The sequence below is a fragment of the Ylistrum balloti genome, unplaced genomic scaffold, assembly GCF_031769215.1.
Source record: "Ylistrum balloti isolate Yb309-2 unplaced genomic scaffold, AGI_CSIRO_Ybal_v1 Utg370776, whole genome shotgun sequence".
Taxonomy (NCBI): Eukaryota; Metazoa; Mollusca; class Bivalvia; order Pectinida; family Pectinidae; genus Ylistrum; species Ylistrum balloti.
In genome coordinates this window covers 10,385-24,009 of record NW_026782454.1, presented here as the reverse complement: position 1 = coordinate 24,009, position 13,625 = coordinate 10,385, and the positions used below count along the sequence as shown (strand labels likewise).

At 36.2% G+C, this 13,625-nt stretch overlaps 2 protein-coding genes across 2 annotated transcripts; one reads left to right on the top strand and one right to left on the bottom strand.

The window, feature by feature from the left end:
* Positions 1 to 1,823: 1,823 nt before the first annotated feature.
* LOC132558264 (centromere protein K-like) lies at positions 1,824 to 2,894 on the bottom strand. The gene has a single exon (XM_060222807.1). It carries the CDS (start codon positions 2,776 to 2,778, stop codon positions 1,966 to 1,968), a length of 813 nt encoding a protein of 270 aa, XP_060078790.1. The 5' UTR covers positions 2,779 to 2,894; the 3' UTR covers positions 1,824 to 1,965.
* A 271-nt stretch (positions 2,895 to 3,165) lies between these two features.
* LOC132558255 (eukaryotic translation initiation factor 2 subunit 1-like) lies at positions 3,166 to 12,492 on the top strand. Its single transcript, XM_060222797.1, has 8 exons — positions 3,166 to 3,197; positions 5,280 to 5,558; positions 5,882 to 5,961; positions 6,794 to 6,942; positions 7,388 to 7,494; positions 7,794 to 7,891; positions 10,668 to 10,811; positions 11,675 to 12,492. Exons 2-8 carry the CDS (start codon positions 5,321 to 5,323, stop codon positions 11,840 to 11,842), a joined length of 984 nt encoding a protein of 327 aa, XP_060078780.1. The 5' UTR covers positions 3,166 to 3,197; positions 5,280 to 5,320; the 3' UTR covers positions 11,843 to 12,492.
* The last annotated feature ends 1,133 nt before the right edge of the window (positions 12,493 to 13,625 follow it).

Below are 13,625 nucleotides of genomic sequence, written 5' to 3'. Positions count from 1 at the left end.
ACTATCAAGTTTATGACTGCCACTTGGAATCGGGGCCAAGCATGGCCCCAAGTCCTGCAGAAAAAGGCCCTGAAGAGGTCTAATCATTTGCCTTGTTCTGCTTTCCACATTCTTAATTTGACATGTTTTCTAGTTTTTTTTACCTAATTGTGACTCAAGAAATTGTTGTTTGGAATTTAGAATTTGAGAAATTAAATCTACAAAAGTTTAGTAAGAAAAGTAAAGGGTGAAACATAATATTTCTGTCTATCAAAACACTTCAAGGTCTGTTTTAGGTAATCTTTTACATTTTTAGGACCCTAACACAAATATTTAAAACGTACAATTAATAATTTTCATAATGAAATGTCATACTGTGGATTCATTTTATTTCGTGGGGGTCCAATTTTCGTTGTTTTCGTGGATGAGCAAATCCACGAATTTAAAAACATAACGAAATATGAACTACTTACTAAAGTAATTTTGAAATTTGACCAAGTAATCTTTGCCAACACCGGAAACGTCCACCGGTAATGACAGAAGCCCCGTAATTAGTCAGGAGTCGGGTAGTCTGAGGCTCGACATGGATACGCTAAATTGGTGTCAACGATATATAATTATATATTATTAAACATAACAAAGGGTAAGTACCCATTGTGATGCTAAGTATGATGGGATCGCAGTCGTTAGCGACACTGTGGACACTAGGCTTGATCGGACCATCCTGTCGATTGAAGATTGGATCCGTATTTCTATCCGACTACAGGTTCACAATAATTATTAATAATGCAGATCTTGTTTACACACCTGTTTACACACATGGTCCAATCGATACGCGTGGTGTTTTCATATGACTGCGGTACACCGACTGATCAGCACACAATGTTTATCCACTGAAAACAATTGTTTCTGATAATTACCGATTGATTACACGCCAGGATATATACTGATTTGTGGTTTGATATTAATGCGAGACTGTTGTAAACAGCGTTATAAAAACACAGGACGCCATCTTGAAAAAAAACGTTCTTTTATTCTTGTCTTAGCCTTAATACAAACAGAAAAAAATTCGACTGGAAGCAAAAAGAGAAAATTCTAACGTTTTTATTTTTTTCCCACAGAATAAAAAATCCACGAATTTATGAGTCCACGAAACTGTCTAATTTGTAGAAACAACGAAAATTGAACCCAACGAAAATAAATGAATCCACAGTATTTGTTGATAAGTATTTTTTTCATCTTTCTTAGATTTCAATGAAAAAAAAAACTCAACAGCATTTTCTTGTAAAGTTTACCTTAGAGGTATATCATATGTAAAAAGCAGTCTCCACTTATACTTCTCTTTGTACTATTTAATCCTCAATAGTTGATTTGAGCACTAGCCTTCACAACTTAAGGTTGGACACACCTTGCATTGTCTGTGTTGATGTTAATAGGTCAATAGCACTTTACCCTTATAACTCTTATGGCATTTGACCGGCCTCTCATATGTTGTTCAGTGAGGTAACAACCAGCTACTACAAGGTTAGAAGACTCAGAATGATACAGCTGGCTCTTTGCGAACTACAAATAAATCCTTAAACACATATCAGAAAAGTTTAAGAACTCTTAAACAAATTTATTAAAATCTTCACAGATTTGAAAATTTGGCAATAACATGTTACATCTTCAATATTCTTATTCTGCTGACAAGTGTACACATCTTTGATAAACAATGCACTTTAACATTTGCTTTTTCACACATTCAAAATTTTTTTGTAACCTCATGTAACAAAAAGTTCTGGTGTTGATAGATCCATAACAGCAATTGTGACTTAAAACACCACAACACTATACAAAAAATATTAGCTAAATAGGATTTATTTTATCAGGAATAAGTTTAAACTAGACAGACAGACATCTGGCATTAACTCCATTGCCATCAAACAGGTGAGCTAATATGAATAATAAAGTTACATGTAAGAAACTGTTAAAATGAAACTGCAATCAGAGATGAAACGGTGATAATTTGATCATGTCTTTGTTGTCTGGATGTCGTACAGCAATCTGACATGTGATCAAAAGTTCAATGTAAGGTGGCCAAAATCGATGATCCATGGTAATGTAAGGGTCACTTGGTTCATCCACACACTTGTTCATGAGGCTTTCTAATATCTGTTTTAATGATATCATGTCGCGCAGTTTCAATTTACGATCTGTTGATCGTAACTTTTTCATTTGCTCTGAAAACACCTCTTGTGATGGCAATGGAAAATGTTTGTCAACAAATAACCCAAGTTTTTTCACAACCTCCTTCAGATAGCGTTCTCCTTTCTGAATTTTTTTATAAATCTCCTCTTTCTGACGATCCGGTACGCTTTCACATTCTTCCTCTGGATTCTGAAGTTTATTCTGAAGCATTTCTGATACACATTTGTTCTGCTCCAGTATTTCTTCCTCTTTTCTTATCATATTATCAATGTCTTTGTTTTGTCCGCACACAAAAGAATATGTCTCTTGCAATTCTAAAACATCTTTCTCAAGTTCCTTTGTAAATATTTCAAATTGCACTTCTTCTTCATCAGCAATGTAGGTCATTGGCGAACTGTGTACAACATTTAATTCTGCCTTGATTCTTCTGAATCTTGCAGCGAGAATTTTTGGACACAATTCGGGCATATTATCATCTCCCTCGGCAAAAGTTCCTATCACTGGTATAGATGGCACAGAAGCCTTTTCAAGATGTGCGAAGGTTTCTTCAACTTCTTTCATTTTTGAATACGTTTTTGCCACTAGATCGTCCTCTTGAGAACTCGCCATGGTACAGTTGATAATATTGTCTACAGATTAGTTGCACTTGCATCTTACATCATGATGCCACGCATCACTTTAGAAGTAAAATGGAAACTAAGGTCCGACCAGGGCTTCTGTCATTCATTTTTTCGCGCTTCCTGTTTAGACCGGAACTAGCACAAGCAAATAGAGTTGATACAATTTTCAAATTATTAAAATTAACATCTGACATGCATGAACACAAGAAAACTAAATATTGATTTTTTTATTAATTGTGGGATATTTGTCCAGGAAATGATATCGACTTAAATGATTTTATAGCAACGAAATGACTTCAGTATTCCATATTATAATATGTTTTATTTCGTTTTATATTATATTCCGTAAAATGTCTATTTCAACAACTTGCATCAGAACACATGGACAGAAGCTGAATTTTGCGAGAGGTAGTCTGACATTTCTCTTTCATTGTGTGTAAGATACCGCATCATAATCTATTTGCACTTATCAGCTTCATGTTCACACTTATGCAATTGAAAATGCACTTTTCTGTCCGTATAAACGAGACCGCACGCGAAATGTAACTATAAAATCTGGTGAAGTATGCTTTCACAGCACAAGGCAATAATTTGGGACAAGGCATTAGTTAATAATGATTTAATTTCCCAATAACTACAGAGAAAATGTCTCATATTTACATATAAATCTATTTATTCCTCAATAATTATAAAAATCACGGAAACACTCTTAGCAGGGTAATTAATGTAATGAGTTGAGATATGTAGATGGGAGACCTATAGAGATCGTAAAGAGGGTCCCTGAAGACCACAACAGTAAATATGTGAATATGACATAAGTAACTCTAACTCAGATAAAACGAAAACATCATTGATATGTGAAGCAAAAGACCTTGAAGACAAAGAATGAAATCTAATGTTCTGGAAAATCCAGACGGTTCCTGACTTAACACTTTTGTCATATCGGCGTATGCACGGGGACATGATTGAAGTATACAAAATGACAAACGGGATTTATGATAAAGAATGTTGTACTTTAATAAAATTATGGTCAGAAGTGGCTTCTAAACACAGCGGAAGAGGGAATACCAAAAAACTCTTTCCACAAAGAGCAAATTCTACACAAAGAAGGAACTCTTTTACCATTAGATCAGCATGCATTTGGAACTCTTTACCAGAATCCATTATATCAGCACCAACCACTAACTGTTTCAAAAATTGATTAGATAAATTTTGGGAAAATCAGGATATTGTTTACAATTATAGAGCCAAACTTTCTTTTTGACCTTAAAATTTACTTAAGCGAAACTGACCAGTCTATACCACTGTATTGCACTGTACATTTTGTCTAACATTTTAGTATTATGTACTGTGTATTCATATATGTTTTGAGTCCGGCGAAGAGAATTTTCTAAATCTTGGCCCAGAAATAAACTTAACTTAGAAAGTACTTTATATATACCTGTAACAGAGGCCATTACTTATTTCAATGCTCCAACTAGTTTTGAACCTGGAACCCCTGGCTTACTACTCTGATGCTCAACTGATCGAACTAAACAGAAGTTCTCTCTAGCTGAGCTATATATTGCGACTAGTATTTACCAGGGTTACATACTCCCCCTCCAGGAAATCACTTGTCCTCAAGTTTCCAGGGGTTACAGCGATGCTGTTGTGGCATGGCTGAGTATTATTCCTGAGTCCCCACATGGTCCCCAATGTAACAGAGGTCATTTCTTATTTCAATGCCTCTGCTAGGATTCAAACCCAGGACCTTTGGCGTTCTCGTCTGGCGGTCAACCCATTGAGCTAAAGAGAAGTTCTCTCTAGCCAAGCAGTAAATTGCAGTTTGTATTTACCAGAGTTACATAACTGTACCATATGAATTTGATGTTTCATAGTAAGTATCATTTTACAACTGAAATATGAGGAACACTTATGTATATGCACTTTGTACAAATGAACTAGAATGTATGTCCATCTGTAAAGTAGTTATGTTTTATAAATAGAATGACTTGTCCACATGGGTGTTTGAGAAGGTTTGTGTATAAAATTTAATTTTCATGTTGTGGATATCTAATATTCTATAGGCAGATGCTTGATTCTAACATCTTACATGTTGATATAGAAGTAATTTTAGCAGGATCAAATGGAAAGCAGAAAGAATGCAACTATTTCATCAAAAGATAATGTTAATACTGATATAGGTCATATATTAAACAAAGCTTCCATATTCATATACTACTCATTTCAGGGAACCAGTATGATCAGCAGAGTAGAAACAAGCTTGTCATATCATCTATTCAAAAATCTTGCTTAAACGGTCAGTTGTAGCTTTATATAAGGATATGAACAAGTATACTTAAGGCTGACATGTAATATGAAATAATCTGAAGTTCTGTGTTGATATCTATAAAGTTATTTTGTACTTGATTATATAACTATGATATTATAAAAAAATATTTATAGAATGGATGACCTCTTGATTAAAGTAAATCTGCCTTTGTTTTTCAGGTTTGTGACTTTACGGAGCATTACATACATAGACTGTCAAAATGGTGTTGACTTGTCGTTTTTACGCTAACAAATACCCAGAGATGGAGGATGTGGTGATGGTGAATGTGCAGTCTATAGCAGAAATGGGAGCATATGTACACCTACTGGAATACAACAATATCGAGGGCATGATTTTACTCAGTGAATTGTCAAGGAGGCGTATACGTTCCATCAACAAACTCATCAGGGTTGGCCGGAGTGAATGTGTTGTAGTAATCAGGGTAGATAAAGACAAAGGTATCAAGATACTGAATTTTTTTAAGTTAAGTCATGGAAATAAGAGAAGGGAGCAAGTCTGAATGATAGGCCTATATTTTGAACAGAAAATCATCAAAAGTTTGGAAGTATAGTGTATTTCATATATGTATTAATCAATTTTTTTTCCAAAAAATTTTAATTCATGTGCGAATGACATAATTCTACAACTAATTAAGATGGTAAGTGATGGGATATTTACAAAATGAAGAACTGGTTGCAGTTGTAGATGGGAAAAGTTTAACAAGTTTGATAGCGTAATCCTGTCACAAGGTCTTTGACAAACATGTCCTTTCTGTCCACAGGTTATATTGATTTGTCTAAAAGAAGAGTTTCCCAAGAAGAAGTTGCTAAATGTGAAGAAAAATTTGCAAAGGCAAAGGCAGTAAGTAGATTGGAATTAATGATTTTGTGACATATTTCTTTCATAACCTTGTCTTTTTTAACTCGCCATCATCAGATGGTGGGCTATTCAAAATGTCCAGTCATCTGTTCATAAACAATTTTTGTTATCACTGTTTCTTGAGAAGTGCTGGATGGATCTTTCTCAGATTTCATTTGTTTGTTACCCTTGGTGCCTGTTAGATTTTGGTACTGATCAGAGAAAGAAAATGGCCAATAGATGGCAATCTTAGATTTTGACTTCAAAAGTTTGTCCTGGCTGTTTCTTGAGAAATACAACATAGATCTTTCTCAAATTTCATGTGTAGTTTCCTCTTGGTCCCTAGTTGTGCCTGTCAGATTTTGGGGCTGATCAGAAAAAACAAAAAATGACAGACAGGTAGCCATCTTGGATTTTACCTAGTGTAGATTGTTTTCCCTATTTCTTAAGGACTACTGAATGGATCTCTTTCAAATTTCATTATATGTTCCTTTTGGTCACTACTTGTGCTCGTTTGATTTTGGGACTAATCAGAAAAAGATAAATAAATGGCTTCCAGGTGACCATCTTGGATTTGGTAGGTAAAGATTATCATTGCTATTTCTGCAAAGGAATATTGAAATTTTTTATCCTTAAGAGCAAAAACAGGGAAGAGAAGAGAAAAGAAGGGAAAATATCCAGCTTTTAAAGAGCAAATAAAAATCAAACAATGGTGGGTGCCATGATCCCTCAGGGATCTCTTGTTTTCTGTACATACTTATTGGCTGAAATGCATTTCCTAATCTCAGGTTGGTGAATTTTAGAATCTGTTTTCAAATTTTCTTCCAACTTGTAGGTAAACAGCATACTTCGCCATGTAGGAGAATTGTTGGAATATGGAAGCGAAGAACAGTTAGAAGACCTTTACAAAAAGACAGCCTGGTACTTTGATGACAAGTACAAAAAACCTGGATCGTCTTATGAAGCATTCAAACATGCTGTAACGTAGGTATTAACATGAGTTGTATCCATCATAATCTGAGAAAATATATTGATGTGATAAGACTGGAGGTGATTGGGGATTTCAGGTTCTACAATATGAGACAGATATACATGAATGTTATGCGTTGAAATTTTTTGGAATGTCCTGCTTCAATTTGGTTCAGAGAGATCATAAGCACGGAATAGATCCTAATCTACAGTATCTTTCATGTAATAAGCACAGAGTTGGAGGGGAAAGGAAATATTTCAGGGAGTGAAATAACATTTTTCTGTATAGATATTGGTGGGCTGATTACCAAACATGGTACTGAATAAATAATGATATCCCAAGCATTAAGTTTGTTCAGCAGGTTTAGTTACTGTACCAGTTGTTGACTTTTTCAATATCAACAAAAATGCTGTAATGAGAAGAGACCCTGATTATTTATGTAACTTTTTTCTTTGTTAGAAATCCTGAAATATTGGATGAATGTAACATTGATGATGAAACAAAAGGTGTTTTACTTGAGAATATCAGACGACGACTAACGCCACAGGCAGTCAAGATCCGAGCAGGTAAGTGTCCATCATTGTAAAATAAATCACTAGATTTTGTTTTGTCCTTGAGTAGACAGAAATCTGACTAAAGCATTTGGTCACATGCCTCGAAGCAGGATGAGGAATAGATACCCAGTGGTTAAATACATTCTATAGGGCCCTAGCAGCCAATTATACCTCACAACACCATTTATCTATATTTTGATCTTGAGAAAAAAATCCCAGTAATTTGATACATATAGATAGCAATCAATTTTTGTTATTTCAATAATGAAATTGTACCTATCTATGAAAAATTCTTCTTGTGCTTGTATTAGATTTAGAAGTGGCTTGTACAAACTATGAGGGTGTGGATGCTGTGAAGAGAGCATTGAAGAAAGGCCTGGAACTGACATCAGAGGCCATGCCAATTAAGGTAACAAAACGCTGTAGGAGGGTGATCATCTTCTGTAGAATTCTGTAGAATTGAGTATGAGAGAAAGGTAGAATTGAGTGTGGGGGAAATCTTCTGTAGAATTGAGTATGAGAGAAAGGTCCATAGAATTGAGTGTGAGGGAAAGGTCTGTAGAAATGAGTGTGACGGAAAGGTCTGTAGAATTGAGTGTGAGGGAAATGTCCGTAGAATTGAGTGTGAGGGAAATGTCCGTAGAATTGAATGTGAGGGAAAAATCTGTAGAATTGGATTTGAGGGAAAGGTGTGTAGAATTGAGTGTGAAGGAAAGGTCTGTAGAATTGAGTGTGAAGGAAAGGTCTGTAGAATCGAGTGTGAAGGAAAGGTCTGTAGAATTGGGTGTACAGGAAAGTTCTGTAGAATTGAATGTGAGGGAAAGGTCTGTAGAATTGAGTGTGAAGGAAATGTCTGTAGAATTGAGTGTGAGGGAAAGGTCTGTAGAATTGAGTGTGAGGGAAAGGTCTGTAGAATTGGGTGTGAGGGAAAGGTCCGTAGAATTGGGTGTGAGGGAAAGGTGTGTAGAATTGAGTGTGAAGGAAAGGTCTGTAGAATCGAGTGTGAAGGAAAGGTCTGTAGAATTGGGTGTAAGGGAAAGTTCTGTAGAATTGGGTGTGAGGGAAAGGTCCATAGAATTGAGTGTGAGGGAAAGGTCTGTAGAATTGGATGTGAGGGAAAGGTCTGTAGAATTGAGTGTGAGGGAAAGTTCTGTAGAATTGAATGTGAAGGAAAGGTCTGTAGAATTGAGTGTGAAGGAAATGTCTGTAGAATTGAGTGTGAGGGAAAGGTCTGTAGAATTGAGTGTGAGGGAAAGGTCTGTAGAATTGGGTGTGAGGGAAAGGTCGGTAGAATTGAGTGTGAGGGAAATGTCCGTAGAATTGGGTGTGAGGGAAAGGTCCATAGAATTGAGTGTGAGGGAAAGGTCTGTAGAATTGGGTGTGAGGGAAAAATCTGTGGAATTGAGTGTGAGGGAAAGTTCTGTAGAATTGGATTTGAGGGAAATGTCCGTAGAATTGAATGTGAGGGAAAAATCTGTAGAATTGGGTATGAGGGAAAGGTCCATAGAATTGAGTGTGAGGGAAAGGTCTGTAGAATTGAGTGTGAGGGAAAGGTCGGTAGAATTGAGTGTGAGGGAAAGGTCTGTTGAATTGGGTGTGAGGGAAAGGTCCATAGAATTGAGTTTGAGGGAAAGGTCCGTAGAATTGAGTGTGAGGGAAAGGTCTGTAGAATTGAGTGTGAGGGAAATTTCTGTAGAATTTGGTGTGAATGTATAATTAGTTCTATTTATAACCTGTCAGGTTTCATAATCTTCACAAGTGTCTGAAAAGGTGTAATAGTTATTGGATATCTTACCTGAGTTCCATTTCTCATTAGAAACAAGTCACAGGGTTTTTCACGATATTTTACACGAGTTCCATTTCTCATTAGGAACAAGTCTCAGGGTTTTTCACTTTACTGAACCTCTGATGAGGTGAGATGAAAAAACTGTAATTAGTTCCATAATCTTGTGTGAATGGGAACTCGTGCAAGATTCTGTTTATTGCATAATTTAGAGGACTTTGGCAAGATTTTTGCAATTATTGCATTAGATTTGATACAAAAACTTAACTTGCAATATTTGCGGTAGATCTCTTTCTTTGCTGACGACACATTTCATATGATGCCAGGAAGTTATGACTTGATCCTGAGAACAATAGCAACCTTCACCCAATTAAAATTGCATTAGGTCATATTATTACACTTATGCAATAGCAAAAAAAATTCAGCACCAGATGTTTTTACACAGTTAGAAAGGTATGATAAATGACAATCATGTTTGATGGTTGTTAGTCCAATCACAACCAAAAATAATTACATTAGAAGTCAATTTGTCTAAAGTTCTTTTACAAAAAGTTGCTGATGTAAATGTTGCACAGAGCACTAATCAAGACACTGGACTTGTGTAACACAATGACTAAATGTGGTGTTTACTTGGGTTGGCCGAAACGTTTATTTCATCGTATAGTGGTTTTCCATAGTTAGTACTTCGCGTTAACATCCATTACAAAAGATAGTTCCTAATCAACATACAGAAGCATCCTCAGGTTCTATAGGTTACCTGTCCATATCAAAGAGTTCCATACAAATGTCCTTGTACCAACTTGGCAAGGGCCCGCTCCATCACGGAGCAGGTCCCATATGGGACTCTGCCCGTCTCCACCTCCGACTCCAACTCTCTCTAGCTACTCGATCCCAGACTAGACTTCTGCTAGCTATTGTCTTAGTTTAAATAATACCCAAATACTTAATTTCAGCTTATTCCCTATGGGACAAAAATAACCCAACCCACGGAACATCTAATTATGAAGGCACGTGCGACTAGGAGTACCCGTTATCAACTTCCCATCTTTGATCTACCTTATACATTGTTTCTTATCTTGTTTACTTACAAATACGTTCGCCAGCACGAGGCAGACAGGAGAGAGCATTTACCTGTTCTGATCACTCATACCGGCGATATTCTGCCATGGTGTTTCAACACTGAGGTGCATCACTACCTGTCACTCACAGGTCGTTAAGCCTGGTCCAGTGCCTGACTTATGACACCTGTTGTTATTGCTCCCTGAGATACCTTTTGTACTTTCATTTCTGACCCAAAATGTACTTTTACTATCCAGTTTGTTGTATGGGCATTACAGCTACCATACATAATCTGTATGTATATCAAAGACCGAAATTACCAAAGTGTTGTTTAAAATTTCAGATAAATTTGATTGCGCCACCACTGTATGTGATGACAACACAGACACTTGAAAGATCAGATGGCCTGGCCATGTTAAACAAGGCATTAGATGCCATCAAACAAAACATAGAGGAGGCTGGTGGTGTATTTAATATCCAGAAACAGGTAATTTCTGTGTTTAATTATATCAATAGGGAGGCTGGAGGTGTGTTTTATATCCAGAAACAGGTAATTTCTGTGTTTAATTATATCAATAGGGAGGCTGGTGGTGTGTTTTATATCCAGAAACAGGTAATTTCTGTGTTTAATTATATCAATAGGGAGGCTGGAGGTGTGTTTTATATCCAGAAACAGGTAATTTCTGTGTTTAATTATATCAATAGGGAGGCTGGAGGTGTGTTTTATATCCAGAGACAGGTAATTAGGGCCTCATACAATGCTTCATTACAAAAGTGGCTTGCTACAGATTACTTTTCAGACCCAGAGGTCAAAGGTTGAGGTTATTGCTGCAATAATGGAAAATTGATTTTGTGGAATAACTGGAGTTTGATGCAGCTAATCAAATTCAGACTTCATACAATGCTTTCTTACTTCAAGTTCTTGCTACAGATTACTTTTCAGACCCAGAAGTCAAAGCTTGATATTGGTTTTTATATCCCAAGTTCTTATGTCAAGGTCACTGTTGAATGTATTTGTCGTGAAGTTGTAACAGTCATTCTTGACTGTTCTTAAAGTCTTGCCAGTAATCTGTCAGTCGGCGATGAGGGGTTGTTCTAGTGGTTCTGTGTTTAATTATATCTTGAGGAGGCCGGAGGTATATATGATATCCAGAAACAGGAAATTCCTGTTTTTCATTATGTCATTAGAGGCCAGAGATGTCCTATATCAAGATATTTCTGTAATATGTTGAAACATTGTATAATACAGGGAGATAATTCAGTCACTTTTCTTTCATCAGTCAGGAAAAAATTTCTGTTATTCTATATCTATAATATGGAATGAACTTTTCTGCTTTGTTTGTCCAACAGCCTCGTGTGGTGTCAGACATAGATGAGCAGGAACTGGCCAAGAAACTACAGCAGCTTGAAGATGAAAATCGCGAGGTGAGTGGAGATGAAGATAGTGAAGAAGAGGATGAAGGCATGGGTGTGGCCGAGGATTTAGAGGAGGAAGCTGAGACTAAGGCTGATGAATGATTAGGTGGAAAAAGGAATGTTGGAGACTTTATGGCAATAGGTTGGGACACAACTGATGCTCTAAAATATTCATCTCAAACAGCCATGGACCTGAAACTTCAAAATTAGGAGTGCAATGGAAGCCATGATGGGGACTACTTGTAAAGTTTCTAGTGGAATTGTCCAAGTAGGTATTGCTAAGTATCAGGACAGGAACAAGAGAAAAATAAGGGATAGTTTGCATAGTTGATCAACAGTAATACCATTGAGGGCCCATGTGATACCATTGAGGGCCCATGTAATACCATTGAGGGCCCATGTAATACCATTGAGGGTCATTTGTCAACTAAGTACTTTGTGTGATGATTACTTGGAACAGTAACCATTGTTTGTCAGCATGTGTTCACAGCTTTCATGAACTGTATAGGGTCAGAAGATTGGAGTAACGCATTTGTACCATGTAACATTTAGACCATGTAAACTTCAACAGTAAGATCTTAAGAATGAGGAATTTTTTTCTCAAATATTTTTTCTGGGTGATCAGTTTGTCAGAAGAACAGAACTGGGGCTCTATTTTTAGATAATCTCATCATCTTTCATTAGGGTTTAAATTATTTCAAGCTGAAATCAGTGGAATTATTATGTACATGATATAATAAAAATCAAGTCTTTGTGAGTTGTCTTTATTGGTAGATGAAATCTTTACAGATCTGTATTGAAATATCTACAAATGTACACTACAGCAGTAGTGTAGGACATGCACACCCACTGTTTAAATTAAGAGAAATACAGACTGGCCAGGATATACTGTTTGATGACAAGGTTTTATGTCTCTGGCCCAACCCACTCAGCTACATGTAATCATGTTGATTTATCACAAGGTAAAAAGAACTGTCGATAGAAACACATTTGCACTTATGACCAGGTGACTTAACCTTTGGCTCCTTTCTTCTTATTTCTTGTGATGTATTTTGTCCTTGACCTTTTGAGATAACACCAAATGATTTTGATCTTTGCTCTGTTGTCTTTTTGTTTCATTGTGACCAACTTTGCTTCATAATGTCATGACCAGATGTTCAGAAAAGAAGATATACAAACGATGACTTAGCATTCTGACATCAATGTGTATTTTTCTGAAGTAAACACTTTGACGAAATTTCATGTAAATAGTCAATAAGTACTGAAGTTATCAACCAGGATTTGTGGACAAGGGATTACTAAAGGCCAGGCATTGGGCCCTAATCCATAAAACAAGGACGGGGTATTTGAAGAAGATTTTTCTCAAGTTTCCATTTTTGACTTGACATGATGCTTTACCATTTATGATGTACACTATTATGTGTGTATTTAGATCTATTCCTGTCACTTACAGTGAGGTAACCATACAATGTCTATTTAAATCCATTCCTGTCACTTACAGTGATGTAACCATACAATGTCTATTTAAATCCATTCCTGTCACTTACAGTGATGTAACCATACAATGTCTATTTAAATCCATTCCTGTCACTTACAGTGATGTAACCATACAATGTCTATTTAAATCCATTCCTGTCACTTACAAAGATGTAACCATACAATGTCTATTTAAATCCATTCCTGTCACTTACAGTGATGTAACCATACAATGTCTATTTAAATCCATTCCTGTCACTTACAGTGATGTAACCATACAATGTGTATTTAAATCCATTCCTGTCACATACAGTGAGGTAACCATACAATGTCTATTTAAATCCATTCCTGTCACTTACAGTGATGTAACCATACAATGTATTACATCAGACATTTCTTTTTATAGAAC

Coding starts and splice junctions, on each gene's coding strand:
- LOC132558264 (XM_060222807.1), bottom strand. CDS start 2,778: ATGGCGAGTTCTCAAGAGGACGATCTAGTGGCAAAAACGTATTCAAAA.
- LOC132558255 (XM_060222797.1), top strand. CDS start 5,321: ATGGTGTTGACTTGTCGTTTTTACGCTAACAAATACCCAGAGATGGAG. Junction 5,559..5,881: donor CAGGGTAGATAAAGACAAAG/GTATCAAGATAC, acceptor TTCTGTCCACAG/GTTATATTGATTTGTCTAAA. Junction 6,943..7,387: donor GCATTCAAACATGCTGTAAC/GTAGGTATTAAC, acceptor TTTCTTTGTTAG/AAATCCTGAAATATTGGATG.